Below are 17,783 nucleotides of genomic sequence, written 5' to 3' on the forward strand. Positions count from 1 at the left end.
CAACTGAAGGCAATGGGCACAAACTGACACACAGGAGGTTCCCTCTGAACATCAGGAAACACTTTTTCACAGGGAGAGAGACTGAGCACTGGCACAGGTTGCCCACTGAGGTGGTGGAGTCTCCATCGTTGGAGATACTCAAAAGCCATGCAGACATGGACCTGAGCAACCCGCTCCAGGTGGCCCTGCTTGAGCAGGGGGGTTGGACCAGATGACCTCCAGAGGTCCCTTCCCACCTCAACCCCTCTGTGATTCTGTGAATGAAAAGTTTAAAACAACCAACATTAAGCTGCTGCCATTCACCCCCCTCTCCCAGCCTCCCTGGAGGCCTCCTCTTCATTTGTGCAGGCACATCACCTCACAACTAGGGCAGGCTCAGAGGACTTCTGAGGACATTTACAGGCGGGAGCTGAGCAGAGGTGCAGGAACTCCCTCAGCTGTCATATCTTCTCACTTCAGTGCTTTTAGCTTCACGGCAGTTTCACGTTTCAGAGCGTCTCTGCCTTGTTCCAACTTCGCCAAGGACTGGGGGACTCGGAGGCTCCAGAAGCCAGCACGGCTGCCCGTGCACTGAGACTTTGCTGTACACCCGCTTTTACTGCAGCACCACTCACTCAGTTACTGAGGGAGGAACAAACCGTTGCAAGGTCTGCAGAGGACGGTTCCCAGGGTCTACTGTCCTCCTGGAGCTATCAAATCAGTAGAGCGAAGCTCACATTAGATCAAGTCTTAATAGTCAGGTTTCTCTTCTTTCAGAACGCTTGTCTGCATGGGGCAGTGCCTCCACAGAAAATACGTTCCTCAGGGGGAAAGAAGTTGAAGAGACATTGTTTTATTAAGACAATCTGCGGTCTTAAAGACACTGAAATTTCACCAAGGTACATAGGAATATTTGCTCTGTGGTTGTATAGAAAAATAAAGGCCTTGGGAGTTTGGGGAACAGCAAACTGCATGAATCTCCACACCTTGAACTTCATCTCCTGTCCGGGTTCTCATACAGCTAAATTTTAATTAGAATAAACTCTTATGACTGCCCCATTTGTCCACTGGAGGTCAGTATCTTTCTACAGAAAGACAGTCCCTCTTACCTGGTGTGTTTGCAGGGCCCAGAAACCTCACAGCAGCACCTCGTTTTCCTCTCACAGGATTTTAAGGCTTCGGGCACAAGACGAAGACAGAAGCCTAGTACGGGGCCATCGTTGCCAAAGGAAGCCCTCTCCTTGCACATCCCTTCTCAAGCTAAGGTTTCAATAAGGTCACACAAAGGATTGAAGGAACCTCCAATTTATTGTTTTCCCAGGTATTAAGCAGGCTCGAGCAGGGCAAAAGCTTCCAGAGCCCTCCGGCAGCTCTCCTGCCACCACTGTGGTGCTGTAGGAGCCAAGTGCCTAGCTTCCCTCCCAGGTAAAACCACATCCAGTTGGGCAGGGAGTTCCTAACTGAGGAATAACCGCGTTCAAACATTTTTGTGCTTCGTGCATTATCTGGCCTCGTATTTTAATCAAATACTAACGTGTAATTGCCAGCCGACAGATTCTTACTATCTAGTTAATCTTACTTGGCTCACTCGCTAGGACGAGCTCCAGCGAAGGCGCCTGTTTCGGCTGCTGCACAGGCTGCGTAGGAGACGTGCTGCACCGCGCTGCTTTCAGAAACGCTCCCTCATTAGCAACGCTTCTTCAGCAACTGCCAGCGCTTTGCCAGGCGTTCAGCGCATCAAAGATGCGGGTGTGTGCCTGTCCCAAGCTGAGAAATACGAGATGTTGAAGGATGACAACGGCAGTGGACAGGAGTGACCGAGTGTGGCGGGGAAGGGTAAACAGCCACAAAACAGAGCTGTTCGGCAGCTGCGCGTAGATCACAGCCACTGTCCGCACCAGTATTGCAGTTTGGATCAGAAGCACTTTTGAAGCGAAATCTGCTCGTTCCCACTTGCCATGCTTTAACTCCCATCACGGAGCAGCACATGCATTCGATTCCTCCCAGAGGCAGCTAAGCGCGAGACCTGCTCTCACTGCAGCAGCAGGCGTTCGGTTCGCACCGCGCAGAACTCCCGAAACCCGGCTAGTGCTGAGCAGCGCCCACTGCTCCTGGCCTACAGACGTGCTCCCTTTGAGGTCCACTTCTGCGTAACGTGGACACACTCTGACCAACTAGTTGACATCATGAAGGGTGGTGAAACACTGCAACGGGTTGCCCAGAGAGGTGGTAGATGCCCCATCCTTGGAAACATTCAAGGCCAGGTTGGATGGGGCTCTGAGCAACCTGATCTGGTTGTAGATGTCCCTGCCCATTGCAGGGGCCTTGGACTAGATGGCCTTTAAAGGTGCCTTCCATCCCAAAGCACTCTATGATTCTATGATCATGGCTGTTTAGGCTGCAGTTTCACCTCCTTCCAGTAGAGGACCGGTCATCCATACATCTCAAGGCAATTCCGGCGGAAGGGAAGTAACACTACCAGGGACTCTCCTTGCCTTCGTCTCTCTAGTTTGGGCACCAAATGGACAAACTGAGGCATGAAGTCTGATGAGGTGACACAGGCCCCATGCCATGTATCTCAAGACCTGGAACTTTCAAGTTCCACGTTATTTTCTTTAACTTCTGTGCTAACAAATTAATGGTGCTTCCGATACCTTCAGTTCTGCCCTGCCAAGACCACGGATGTTCTCAGAGGAAAACTTTGCTCTTTCCATCCCACTGCCTCTCCATTTCCATTCCCCATATGCTTCCTGAGCCAACAAATTTTTCTACGTCCTTTCTACAGCACTGGGATCCCTGTTAGCATTCAAACAGATGGGTGAGAATGAACAGTTGCCGCCCAAAACCCAGAGAGAAGCAATACCTGCAGCAGGCTGGTAATTACAGCAATTGTGCAGAGCTCACACCTGGAAGCCTTAAAATAGAGCTGCACTATAGAAGCATGCTTTACCCACATATTCCTTAAATATCCTACCACCCTGAATATTCATCGTTTGCTTTCTGAGCAGAAAACATTCCCAGTTCAGCAGACTCCTTTAATAATTCTTGTATACATGAATTTTAAAAAAGACCTATTTACTATTTAAATGCCAGCCTAAGTCTATTTATCCTAATCAGGTATCGAGGCCAGCAGCACTGCCTGTGCCGTTTGTACTCTCATGTCTCATCTGATCAGTGAAGGAGATAAAAGCTGAAGCAGGCAGCTGGCTGAATCGAAGAGAAAGGTCATTACATACTGCCGCTGATAAGGTGAAGAGAATAAAATAGACAAGGTGATCTTCAGGGAGAAGGTTAAAACTTAGCCTCACCATTCAGAGGGTGTTTCTGTATGGAGATAAAATAAAACAAATGCAAAGAGAAGTATCATCAATTATTCACTGAAACTATTGTTTAGCACAGGAAAAATCCCAGCCTTTCTCTTCTTCCCCACCTCTGTCCCAAAAATCTCTTTTCCTCCCTCCCATTGAAGAGACAGAAGAATGCCACAGATCTGTGGTGTTACTCTCCCCATTTCAGTGAGGCATCCTGTACTTAAATGCTTTTTCTCTGATAACACAGTAAGTAAGCTGTAAGTAACTTACAGCTAGACAACTCCCATGTCTCTTATCTCAAATCATTCTAGTTGTTAGCAGCTGCCTCACAATTTGGTATATTTTAACTAGGTTTGAAAATCCTTAAAGTGAGGATTTAGTATCTCTTTTGGCAAAGTGCAAAGTAAATCTATCATGCTGTATAAATAATTCATATAAATTCTAGAAACATAGCAAGCAATATAGGTCAGGAGGGGCACTACAGGAGAGGGATGGAGCTTCCTTTACTTAAAGCATGTGGTAGGCCTACATTCAGTTTCCTAGACAGACTATGTCAACTTGAAGAATGAAGATGGCTCTTAAATAATTTAAAAAGCAAAGGGTGACCTGACAGTCAGTGGGGGTTTTGAAGAGAATACGGAGAACGAACAAAAATGAGATAACTAGGTTTTTTCCAGAAAAGAATTTGCCTGATGGAAGTCAGCTGGGTGCAAGGCAGCTATCTTGCCTTTTTTTTTTTTTTTTTTTTAAAAACATTTGTGAAATGTCACAACAGCGGCTTTCAACAGTTACGGCAAATCAGTGACTGGTCACTGGGAAAGCCAATGAGCCAACAGGATCCACCAGTTTAAGTAAACTCCAAATGCTCCTAGGAGTCGTTGACATTTATAAATAATGAAGATCCAGGTGTATGTCAGTATTTCAATGTACACATAGCGCTGCACACATTACATACCTCAATGTTCTCTTCTCACAGTCAGATTAAATATTTTGATGAACCTATACAAGAGTTCTTCACAGCACTCCAAAAAGTTCACTAATTGCTGTAAGCAAAACTTCTAAAGCTTTGTTAAAGAGAAACATGCCATAAACAGAAATCGCGTAGAAATAAATTTATGAGGAAGCTTTTACAGACAGTCTAGAAAGCGTTAGTGGTGGTCATTCTGAGAACTTGAAACAAAATAAAAGCCTTCTTCCTCAAATATGGAAATAACATTCAAACACAACGGCAACCAGAAGCAGTTTAGCCAGCTGTGTGAAGGCACCCCAAGAAAAAAGTTTTAGTCTATTGAGCTAAAGTATGCTAAATTTGGAAGGAAACCCGAACAGAACAGACAAATGAACCAACCCAGGTGTGGCTGAAAACACCACAAAACCAGACCAGAGAAAATGAATACACACAAATCTGAAAGAATGTCCCAAGTGAAGTTAAGGTGAGGTCTCAGATGGCTGGAGCGAGCAGTAACTTTGGAAATATTCGAGTTTCATCACTAAGATAAGCCGACGATAAACAATCCTGCTACCACCATCACCCTCTGCAGAGAAAGGCCCCGCACCTGGAAGCGGCACCCCTGGTAACATCCACTGTTACCCACGCAGCCACACAACAAGAATCTATTTGAGGGAAAGAAACCACAGCCAACCAACCAAACCGAAAGCCCTGCTGATGCAGTGCATGGGAAAATCCTTGGCTGGTAACATGTAAACTACCTATTAAAAACCAGAAAGAAGAGACTCAAGAGAGAAGGATGCAGGGGACAGGCTGCAGGTGAAAATCAGCACTGGGCTATTGACTTCCGAAGAGTAAAGGCAATTTTACAGCAGCTGGGGACCGCACCTAGTCTGTAAAGGGTGACACGCAACAGGCGCAGGCCATTCAGCAAGTCAGAGAAAGGTAACTGGTAAGGGACTAGAAAGTTGAATTTGCTAGAGAAATAGAACATTAACAGGATTACTCAGAAAACTGAGTAAGGAACGCATCCAGCCCGATTCTCAAGAAAAATGGAGAAAACAGATGAGTTCTGCCATCTCCTTCAGTATAGTTGGTAGGACTCCTGTTTAGGGTCCTACCCTAAACAGGGACAGACCAGGGACAGATGGGACAGACTGCCTAATATTAACTGGCATTAGGGTAACTTTGCCAGAATCCCAGCCCTTTCCTCCTTCCTTTAACCTACACCGCATTGGCAACATGAGTGACCGCTGAAGGGGGTGGATAGCTTTCACGTGGTACGACAGCGTGTTAGCGACTGAAACGCCGAGTGGCTCAGAAAGACAACACATCTAATGCAAGCCGTTGAGACGCCTCGGAAACACTTACCCTCAGCTCTAATCTCCACAGCTCTCTGCGTGTGACCCCACACCAGGAGAAAAGTGCAGTACTCCCTGCCCCAGCTAATCAGATAAATAGAGAAGTTCTTATCTGCAGCAGTAAGAATTACTCTCTGAAGAGACGACTATATTTAGCTAAGAATCTCTTAAGGGCTACTTGTTTTCTTATGCAGCTGAAAAAAAGCCCAGTCCAGCACAACCGTATGAGATCGCTTTCCACGTGTAGGAGCACACACTTATACCAAACACAGATGAAAACACATTTCTCCAGAGAAACCTACAGATACTTGACAGCACACGAGAAACCACCCTTTTCCTCCACCTATTACTACAGAAAGCAAAATATGAAATTCCTTCTCCCTGTTTTGTACTTAAGTGTTCCCATTCTTTCTGTTCACCTCTAATGAAAGACGATGGTTGACTGGAAACCTACAGTGCTTGCAGAGTTCCCACACTTCCTTTAAAGTCCAAGGGGATTGGGAAGGTCGTTCAGTGACAAGCTCAAGTCACTCCCAACTGTTTTGCAGTGGATGCCAGGGCCTGAGGGATTCTAGCAGGGTTCATCTATTTTCATTCCCTGTACAGCACTGAGCACACTGACAATGCTTAAGTACATGAATACAGAGTAGCCTCAAGATGCTGAAAAACCTTGGACTTCTGTGTGTGTGCACGTACATACGTATGTATGTGTACATATGTATGTACGTACTGGTATCGGGAACACCTCAGACTCAGACTTAACAGCTCAGGCTGGCTGCTCCCCCCCCGCCCCGAGTAGGAAATGTTCCCCAAGGCAGACTACAGCAGGTTGGATTTGGTTGGTTGGTTTTTGAGGAAAAAGGGTAATGTCACCTTAAAAAAAAAAATCATTGTCAAAGCCATCTTTGGATAAGCTGTTCTAATATTTATTTTACTCTGCTGCTAGGAAATAGTACCTCAGCTCAAGATTGAATTCATGCAACTTCAGCTTCCAGCCACAAGATTCTAATGAAATGTTCATTATCATCAGGTTTATACTCAGTAGTGCAATTTTTAACATTTTTAGACGCATACATTTGCTGTATCCTTAGATGTGTTGTTTCAGGTGGAAGGGAACACCTTTTTACTATTAAAACAATGCCTGGCACATGAGAGAGAACATACCTGCAAAATACATCACAAGAATCGATTTCCCAAAGAGTCATTTCCCTTCCTCCCAACTCCATCTGCATACTGCGAACGAGCTCAATCTTCAGCTTGTTCTGAACAGCATGCACCCCTCTCACAAGAAAGATTTTCTTCTTCTTCATGCAGTTCATCTTAGTACAGAGAACTCTGAAATACCTAAAAATCCAACTGATGTCAGTTTAGTCACACGGAAATATTTAACATTCAAAAGACAACCATAAAAGCTGCAGAGGCAGTACGCTGAGTGATCATCGGTCCTAACTCCAACCCCAGCTGATAGATGAGCAGTTATAAATGCTTTAACTAAGATAGCCTTTGAACCAAAATGGCAAGTTCATATATTCAGTTTCTACATAGAATTGGTGTCTTCACTCTAAATTACCTGAATTAAGTTCAAATCAAAGATGGAAAATCTCATCTCATTTCTCAGTGAAATAAGAACCGAGCGCCAGAGGGACTGGAATTTTCAGCTGAACAGATTAAAGATGGATTCATCTTCCCAGGGAACAACCAAGTCGAAGATGCATAAACAAGTCTGTTCAATTTACAATTAGGCTACTATATTACACAATTGGTTTATCATGTCATACTGGGAAGAACGACATAAACCAATTGTGTAATATAGCAGTCTAATTGTAAATTAAATGGATTATGTTTGTAGTAGGCAGACAAGGGTTTGCATTTTACAATATTGTGCTTCGTGTCATTAACCTACAAAGACTCTTTCTTATTAATGAAAGTGGGAAAGGGCGCTTGCTAATACAACTCATACATTCTGCCCTGTTCTTTCTGGGAGCAAAGCTGTTTAATGCATTTCACTGAAAAAAAAAAAAAAAAAATAAAGCTACCAGCAAGAACTTCAACGTGGAGCTTGAATCAAGGAGCAAAAGAACAAACGAGTATGCATGTTAGGAGAAGGAGCAGTACCTTTAAGGAGTCTGGTTTTGTGGAGTCCAGCCTCCATCCCAGTAAACGTGTGGTTCCTGGGATCACAGATAGCATTTGCAAGCCTTACATTTTCATTTCTGTTATTTACTGATAAGGGATAAAGATAAATAGCAAAATCTTACTAATCTAAGGAAAGAAAGACAGGCTCAAAAGTGAGATTTTATTCATATTTGTTACTTATTCACAACCCAAAGTATGATAAAACTGATAAAAACAGCCTAGAATAATGTTAGTTTACATCACTAAATTCAATTCACATTTTATTAATAAAATACCAAAAGGAAAATGACAACATTGCAGGTTCAGAAAAACAGGTTGGCTACTATGACTGAAAAATCTACACTATCTTAACTGGTCACAACTGATTGCTTGTTTAATGTTTACTATTTAAAATTAACATAAATTACAAAATTTCAGACACACCCAACTTCTGTGCTCATAAAATATATCTTCTGTCATATCAAATTTCAGTAGATTGGAAAGAATTTTCTGCTGAGATATTTCATTTCAGCATCCCTTAAAAGAATGCTGAGAGTACTCTCCCCACCTACACAGGGACATAACTGCAGTTACAGTCCCAGTGGCACCTTTAGCCTACCCATCCAAAGAACGGATTTGCAAGCGCACCATGATGACCAGAACAAACCATCTCTCACAGATTGATGCAAACCACAATCAGGCTATGGCCTAAATTCTGTCCTCTGCGGTGGACACACAGACCCCAGACTGCAGGACATAAAAAAAGCAGACTTCAGCTCTGTATTTTAAGGCAAAGACAAAACCAGCTCCAGCTGAAACGGAGATGAGTACCTTCAGCTGCCGCCAATTAACAAGAGCTGTACTTGCTCACCATTACACAGAGCTTGGTCACACTTCATGTGATAAATTTTAACACTACCATTGAGGCAGCATGTTACCACTCTACCATAAAGACAGCCACCACAGACTGGAAAAATCATACACAGATTAAGCAGCAATGATGTAGCCAATAGTTTGCATGCAAACATCGTGTTAGACTGTTACATCCTCAGGACTAAAACTGTTAATTGTGTAAACACAAGTTAGATAATTATCTTCCATTTCTCTTTTTATTTTACATACTCTTTTTTCTTTTAAGGACAGGGCCTCACAGAACAAAGGGTCTTTACCAAATGTTAGACCTGGAATTACACAGACTTCAGTTACAAAGATTAAAACTAATTTGGTAAGGAAAAAACTCTTCCCCTGCTATGAATACATTTTTCAAATCCTCATTAGGCAAAGCAGCAGCCTGACTCTCAATCCAGAAGAAAAAACAAAAACAAAACCACATTTTAATACTGTACTGCAAAAAAGGAATTATTTTTAAAGAAAACAGAGACAGCATGGCAGCAACTGTTCCTAGGGAAGGAGAAAACAAGTTTATATATATGGCACAGTACCTAAACAGCCATTCAAACTGTTTTAACTGCCAATGTTTTATCAATGGGATGTACCGGGAAAGAAATACATTCAAAGTAATAGTAGTTTTGAGTAAACGTGCTACAGGAAACAAAACAATCATGACTATACATGTACAAAACAACAAGAAAAAACTTATTTACAAACATTTATACCTACAGGCATAAAGACTAAGTTTAATACTTGTGAAATGCCTCTGATTGCTAGATCTGGACTGACAAAGTTCCAATCTTTCGTAATAACAGAGTAACAGAGTAACACTGCAACAACCGTATGGCTTCAATCAGGTCTACCCTGAAGTTTTTGCATCTAGTCGATCTGTATCATAAAACTGAAAAGCTCTACAGGTATTTTAACTTTCATTTGTAACACGGACTTGCATCCGCTACCTACCTGAGACCCCCCATCACTCTACCCAACAAGCAGCCAGCAACCTAGAGCTGGTACTGTTACAAACTTATCCAGTCTGCACACAAAATGTTCATTTTGGATCATGTGGATGCATTCTTCAAAGCATATATTTCATCACCTGCTACATTTTTAAGATAAAGAGTATATAAAATTAATTCTGTATGCAAAAAAACCTAAGCCCAGAAATTATTAAAAATAGACTAAGGCGGGCATAATTAGTAACTAATTAAAAAAAAGCGCTAAAAGTCATGTTTATGGAACTCAACACTTCACTCATCATATAGTTAACTGCCCTCAAAGACTAACAACCAGACCAATTCACAAGTACCTAAGTTGCTTACATTATTAAAAGAATAAGATGTAAAGTCAAAAAAATATATTTTATCCCTTCAAGATCAGGAAAGTAAAATAAAATGCTGGTTCTGTAACAGTGCAACAACTGCAGCATATTTTGCACGCAGCACATGATTTGCTACATTTAGTGGCACTTGAGTATTATGTGGTAAATACTGAAGGTAAGACAAGTTTCTGAACTGCATAAGCATAATCACATCGTTATTACCAGAGTTGCTAAGCTACAGCATTCTGAATAATACCAATTCAATTTTAGCACTTCGATCACTAGCCTTAATACACATCAACGTCCTGCTTTACATCTTGCTAAGAAAGCAATCACTGAAGCCAAGTACTTCATGAACTTGCCACTGGGCTTGGACCAGGTTCAATCTGACCAATCGTTCTCATCAAACTCTGAGTCATCATCGGAATCACTGTATTCCACGGCAATGCGTCTTGAAAGGATGGTTGCCACATCATTTCCAACAGGCTCTCGCTTTGCTTCTTGCTCACGTTGCTCCTGCACCTTTTTCAGCTGAATTCCTGTAGAGACAATTACTCTCAAAGTTTTCTGCACAAGAGATTTTAAATTTCATAGTTATTGGTGAGTTTTTTTTGTATTCTAACAATATATTCAGGAAGAAAAGAAGGAAAAATAAAAAGAAACCATTGAGTTAGAGAGCCTCCCTGAGCAAGGAAGACAGAAAGACAAAAAAGGAAGACTGGAATCCATTCTCAGAGACTGAATACTTCTAGACTTCTAAAACTGCCAACAATATATTAAAACTAAATATTCACGGATGTCTGGGTCCTTTTGATCTGAAGATGAAAGTTTTCATAATTGTATTTGGAAATACCATTAGACCTACGGCTCCATATTGTAAGCAAAGTCAGGAACAGCCATTAGTCACTGGTTAAAAATCAGTGGGCCGAAGCCTGGTGTTGGATAACTCAGTTCTTCTGAACAGCAGCCAAAATCCACGGATCTCTACTGGCTACTTTACATAATGAACACACAAGTACTGTTTTCATTTGATGATGTCCACACAAACACTAGGACATATTTAACAAAGCTGCACATCTTGGAATATCGGGATTCAGAAAGAGATTCAAAGTCAGGGCTGACAAGTGTCAGAATAGGTGCGTGGCACCTGTGGTTAACTACTCTCTCAATGACATTCTGCCCAGTTGGGAACAGAAGGCATAAACCCAGATCACTGGAAAACACAGTGCTTCCATAGAAAAAAATAGCTAAAACTCAGTGTCCACTTACCCATTCGAATGGCAGCAAGAAGATCGCTACGTGCATCGCTTATTGGGGGCTGTGCAGGTTCGTGGCGTTTTGCCTCCGTAGCTGGAAGAGCATGCATTGGGGAGGAAGAGAGGGATGAACCTGTAGCAGGAGGGCCTGGAGGGGGAGGAGGTGGGCCGGGAGGAGGAGGAGCAGTGACAACAAGCCCACTAGAAGGAGGAGGATGAGTAGCTGCGTATGTAGAGCCAGTCACCAGTCCAGAATGGGAAGGTGGCACAGGAAGCTGAAGGGGACTAACAAATGCAGTTTGTGCCGAAGGAATCATAGGGGGAGGAGGAGGAGGAGGAGGACCTGTAGGATTGTAATAATCCACCATCTGAGCTGGAAGCATCCTATATAAAACAAAACAAAAACATTTAATGCATTGAAAGTTAGGATTTACAGAATCATCACCCCTTAAACTGCTCTCATCCAACCTCAGCTAAAACAAAAATCAAAAGGAATTTAAACGGGCGAGTTAAATATGCAAGTGATTACAAACATACGAACTGTCAAATATTGATAATAGATTGAGATTTAAGGCAGATGACAAAGTTAAAGGCAGTGTCCTTTCAGCACTCCACAAAGCGAGATTTTTATTGCAATACTCCTGCCTAGTTAAGTACAAAGCTATATTTGTTACTAAACATCTACTCTGTGAGAACATTAAGAAAATGCCTATGATGAAGAAGGGACCAAGGAAACTGTAGACTACACATATCACTTCGAAAAAAGACCAAGTGTTAGAACAAATATTAAGAGATAATAAAAGACACAGGCATGGAGGACAACAGAAAATATGAATGGAAAGATTTACCCAAAGGTATATCATGCATCTCATGTGCTTCTGTAGTCAAGTTTATCAATTTAAGTATTATTTTATTAAACTGATACATTTCATTGATACTTTAAAGAGTAGGAACAGGGAAGAGCTAATTTCTTTGTTAAAATGTCATTAAAAGAATTCTTAAGCAGAAAAAATGGGAATTAATCTAAGGGTTATGAAGCAGGTAAAGAACTAGATATAGGAGACGGGAGTTGAAGGAAAGTTACTGATGACATTCAGAGATACATGTCAATGTATGACAACTGTGATACACTGACAGTGGTCATGTACCTGGGGACTAAGCACAAGTATTTCTGTTACAAACTGGAAATAACAGAGAAAACGCAGGTTGGAGCAGTCAATCATAGCATAACTGAGTCATCTACAGCATGATACAGGCATGAATTGGGCAAATGCTATCCCAGGATGCATCAAGTGAGGCTGGAAAACCTTGGCTTGTTTAGTTTAAAATGACACAGGCAAAAATGATTACAACTTTCCTGGGGTTACAACTTGAAAGTTTAAGCCATTCAAGCAAAAGAACAAACAGGCACAGACTGGTTAGAAAACAGATGTTTTCCTGCTATCGGAGAGCCAGTACTCTGGAGCAAGCCCTCCTTCAGAATGCATTCAGGCAAAATATCCACATAGGAGTTTGATAAATTCGTATCTTGAATTATGGAGGTGTCTGTGGTAGTAGGGAACTTGATTCTGTGTCTGAGGAGATCCCTTCCAATTCTGTCAAACTCCATTAAACAGTCATTTCAGGGATGCAACAGACTGCCACATTAATCACATTCAGCAATGCTTTTCCTGCACGTTTCCTGAAGTTTAAAATATTATTCAAATCATGCTGTAACTATTTTCCACTTTAAAGGAAAATTATAAAATTATCCCCTTTTTAATATTATATTAGGAACCCTTAATATTTTACAAGCATATTAATTTCACCGCATTCAATACACAGTTCATTATTTCTGCTTTCTTCACTTAAATCCAGTTCATACATAGAAATTATACCCATTTTTTTCTGTCCTCCCCAGGGAGATAACTAATGTATTTGGGGTCTTTTTGTGTGTATGCATTATATGTTATGATGGTTATGAAAAACATGCATCCCTCTAGTTTTGTTAAGAATCGACTGGAATAAATCAGGAGTTTTACCCATATTCTGCTGGTACCACAGGTACTGAGCTATGTTGGCCATCTGAAGGCTGGGGCGGAGGTGGAGGTGGTTGCTGAGGTCTGTTTAAAGTAGCATGTCGTACAGTGGTGGAAGGTGGTCTGTATTCATGCTCATGGCTTTGGGATGCTGCCATGTACTGTGGACCATCTCCTGTTCCATATGAAGGCATTGCTATCTGCTGATGGAGGGAATGATTCGGAGTAGCAGGATAAGAATAATCTGTAACATCAGATGCATGGGACCTAAAATTAAAGTAAATGGATGCAGAAGAACAGATTATGTGAGTGTAACAGGGTATTATCTAAATAGCTCACAAGAAAAGCAAAAAGGAATGCAATCAGAATTTTCTTGCAACAGGACTCCCTGATTATCAAGCACCATTCCCTTGTAAGTCCACAGAAAGCACAAGAACAAATGCAACAAAAAAATCACGGTTCAGCTTAACACAACTTAAAAATAAATTAGTCTGACAGGTCAGCATAAAAGGACTAAAATTGAATGTTTTCAATATTTCAGCATACTAGCTGCATGCAGAATGTCCTCCTATAATACAGACTTTAAAAAAAGGAAAAAAAAAATAGAGCTTTCTCCAGATTTTAAGAGTTTTTTAGTAGTCATAAGGAGGCATACTGTTTTTCACACAACAGACTCTCAAAATCCTTGACAAACGATAATACTTATCAGGCCTGCCTTAAGGTAACAATAGCAGCAGAAAAAGGAAAGCAGTACTGCAAGCATTCACAATTATGCAGAAGAATGTATTTTACCAAAGCAGAGACAACCAATTCCAAAAGTTAGAAAACGTTTATTTTGTTTGCACAATTAATTTTGCTGGAAAGGCTTAGAGAAACTGCGAAATGTAAATATTAGTTGAGCAGAGAGTTCATAAAGATACAAAGTCTAGGATGCTCTGTCAAATAAGCCCAAGAGAGGGAGCAAAAGGATCTCTTCATCCCATTACTGCAAATAGTTGTTTTAGTAATGAACAATCGTGCAGCCTGGCTTTTAGTGAACGCAGTAAACTGATGCACTTATCTGTAAGACTGGAAGCAAGGTAAGCAACAAAAAGCCAGGGCTTTGAGTAAAACAAAATGACAAACCCTTTGGGCATTTTGTCCTCTTTCATGCTTCCTGCCTGTTCCATTTTCTTTGCGTCACTCATGAACTCAATGCCCATTTTCCTTCTCTCCCACTCTTCTTTTCTTGTTCTTACTTTTCTCACATTAATTTGCTGGTTTCTGTTTGGATTCAGCTTGTGTTTCTCTCTCTAAAGTACAATAAGTATAACAAACACATTGTAAATTGCCACAGTCTGGACACTTGTAAGATGCTTTAAACATTGACATCCAATTAGCAAATGAGAAGAAACATGAGCTTTTTTTACTTCAGCATTAAAAAAAAGAATTACAATACAGCCAAATACACTTCTTTGGGACCTCATTTATAAAACACTGCTCATGCAGTAGCTGAGACATAAAAATGTCTCTGAAACCAGTACTTATTTCTATATGTATGGGGCTTTTTGTAGCTTAGTTCATACAGCTAAGACGAGGCCAAGATAAAAAACAGAAAGCATTCTCTCCACCTTACCACCACTCACAAAATTAACCCTTCATTCAAGTAAAGCAGATTTCAGGATTTGATCACTGATATTTGATTCACTGAAATTTAAAGTTCTCCATACATTGTAACATTTGAAAGGCTTATGTAAGTACAAAACATCTGTCATACCACAACATCTATATCCAACATAATGATGCATCCTACAATTTCTGCTTAAAAAAAATCCTACAGATTCCAAATATTATGGATATCTGCAAACAGTCAAATACATGTTGACACTGCTGGGAGATAATCACTTCAATATAATTATTTAAACTCAGGAATCCTGGAAGCAAGGTGTTAAGGCTAGAAAAAGACTCAAAATGCGTGAAACGTAGAACTCGTGATGCAAAAATCCACATCTTGCACTTGACAGCTGAACATCCATGTCATTTTACCAGATCAACCTATGGAAAGCATAGTCTTAATGGAACATTACAGACTGACAAACAGAAGACAACATTTTGCATTAGAAACAGTAAAAAAAAATTGGTGATTAAAGAATTTTAGACAGAGAGAGGGGGGTCTGAATATATTATTGAAACAGCAGTAGCATTTTTCTTTAAAATTTTTTGTTTCAATTACAAGATAATTACTCTTCACAAAGATCAAAATATTACATATACAAAGTTCTGAGCAGATTTTTTTTTTTTTTTTTTAATTAATCTCCACTGGACAGCAGACTAAAGGTATCAGTCCACAGTGGTGGCTGTTTCCTCAGCCTAGCCATTCAACAATTTAGTATTTAAATTGTCACACACTTTTTCCAGTAGATTCTATTTATTCTTAACATTACTGCTAGCAATTAACCATGACAGACAGAGGAAATAAAATAAGTGGGAAAATCCTCTAGCAAGACCAGCTTAGTGAAAAACCTCAGACTTCCATGCACACCAGGAGAACGTAACTCCCACTGAGCTCAAAGGGAATCTCAGTCAATGAAGATGAATTCTGCTGTGTGTCTCTAAAGCAGAGACTTCTGCTATTTCAAGCAATAATGTTGCATCTGGTTTTGTAGCTTGCTTTTTAGACAAATGTAACATTGATAAAGCTGAACTGTTCCCCCATTAAAGCATTCTGTTAGAGGCAAAAGTATACCTGAGTTGATCACAGAAAAATACTTATTTAGCTATCAGCAGCATAACATACAACAAACTAGAAATGAAGGAAGAGGTACTGACATTATCTAGTGGAGACAGATTTAAATGCTTTTGCAGCTGCAACTACTCAAGATCAAATAAAAAGGATACAGCAAACACTTATTTCACTACACCGCGTAACATTATGAGGACAAAATGCTCATCTGAAGCTGAGGAAAAAAATCATTAATTACAGAATTTGTTATTTGTGCTTCAAAATAATTTTGAGAAGAATTTTAAAACATGCATTGTATGTTTTGTCCATTCTAACTATTCCCAGCCTGTAAAAACACCTAATTCTACTCAGTATTTCTGAACATACAACTGTGGTATAACAAACAGCTTTGCTGTAAACAGACCTAGTATCTGGGGACAGTGATCCCTCGGAAGATGCTCCATGGTACACACTTTGAGACAACCTGTTGTCAGGTCTAAGCTCTTTGTCATATGCCATCATATTCCACTCCTGGCGTCTGTTCCTGGCTTTTCTAACCTTTTTCACCTCACGGGTGGTGCCATCTATACGCTTTTGCTCCTAATTTTCAAACAAAAGAAATAAAGCATGCAAAGAGAGAAAAAAAGGAAAGGAAAAAAGCTGGTTAAAATGCAGTTAGAGTGCATGAAAATAAGACCAGATTTACAGATGAGGCCAAGTCTTCATAAAATTTCTCTGCACTGAAAATGAAAAATCTCCTTAAGCCATGAACCTCCTCACTAGTTAAGACTGCTGCTTTGCCCTGCTTCTGTAGGATGAACATAGTAGTGTGATACTGACCTACTGTTTTTCCCAATACAGACAGAGATGTGACTGATTGTAAAAGCTAGAAAGTTTAACTACTTCTGACATCGTATATCATTTATTTAGACCATCCTGAAGCACTTGTAATTTCCTTCTCCTGCAAATCAATCTTATGAGAACATGTTAAATATGCTCGGGGTTATTCTGGGTATTCGTTAGGGTCACAATCCCCTGAGGCCCTGGGGAAGTATGGAAAAATTAGAAACACTTTCCTATTTCACAGTCTGTGTGAAATTAGTTGTTTGTTTTAACTTCCTCTCCCTTCTTAGATCTGATTAACTACCAAAATTCCTCCTAGTTTTTCCTCATCATTGTTTCCCATTATCTTATACAAAAATGAATGACATTAATCCTCTCTGCAATGTGGCAGTAATATTCAGGCCAGTAATACATTACAGCTTGGTAGCTTCATGACAGATCAGTTTAGTTTTTTTAAAAACTTTCTATATAATATCAGGCCCAATCAATGTCAGTGTTTATCTATCAGTAAGATCTCCTAGAAGTGGCACTCAATGCTTTCACACCTCTGAAATGTTGTCCTCACCTACTTCTGACTAACTCTGTTTGAATACAAAAACCGTACTGGTGCTTCAGTAGGAAAATAAGCAAGTTTGCACAATCCAAACTGAAAAGAGTATTAATGTGCTACTCCTTTTCTCAACATTATGAGGGTGTTGGATTTCTTTTTTTTTAATCAGCTCTAGAACCCACATCTTACAATACTAATTCATAAATAGGTTAAACATGTTTTAGCTATTAATAAGTTGGTATTAGGCTTTTGGCTGCTAGAAAAATAGTTTCTCAGGAAATAGTTATATTGATATTCTGAGAATGCAGTCACGTTCAATTGTATTTCGAGACGAGTTCAGTAAAATGCTGATATCCAAGCATTTTATTGTGGAATCTCCACCTTCAAAGTAAGGGATAATAGTTGGAAAGCCAGTCTCACCAAAAACTAAAAGAAAAAGGTACATCACAGGTGAACATCGGTATTTTACTCCAACTGTCAAACAGCAC

General features: G+C 40.5%; 1 protein-coding gene across 4 annotated transcripts in view; it reads right to left on the minus strand.

The window, feature by feature from the left end:
- Positions 1 to 7,875: 7,875 nt before the first annotated feature.
- The window catches only part of WASF3 (WASP family member 3), a 75,465-nt gene continuing 65,557 nt past the window's right edge, over positions 7,876 to 17,783 (minus strand). For 3 of the 4 annotated variants that reach the window (XM_087757135.1, XM_087757134.1, XM_087757136.1), the window contains 4 exons: positions 16,327 to 16,502; positions 13,205 to 13,468; positions 11,197 to 11,567; positions 7,876 to 10,466 (listed from right to left, as the gene is read on the minus strand). In XM_087757135.1, the coding sequence (XP_087613261.1) occupies positions 10,309 to 10,466; positions 11,197 to 11,567; positions 13,205 to 13,468; positions 16,327 to 16,502 (969 nt within the window). In that variant the 3' untranslated portion in view covers positions 7,876 to 10,308. Of the gene's footprint in view, positions 10,467 to 11,196; positions 11,568 to 13,204; positions 13,469 to 14,326; positions 14,494 to 16,326; positions 16,503 to 17,783 lie in introns of all 4 variants that reach the window. The other variant, XM_087757137.1, reaches the window with a different exon arrangement.

The sequence above is a fragment of the Nipponia nippon genome, unplaced genomic scaffold (assembly GCF_047370975.1).
Source record: "Nipponia nippon isolate SJK-2023a ecotype South Korea unplaced genomic scaffold, ASM4737097v1 scaffold_2, whole genome shotgun sequence".
Lineage (NCBI taxonomy): Eukaryota > Metazoa > Chordata > Aves > Pelecaniformes > Threskiornithidae > Nipponia > Nipponia nippon.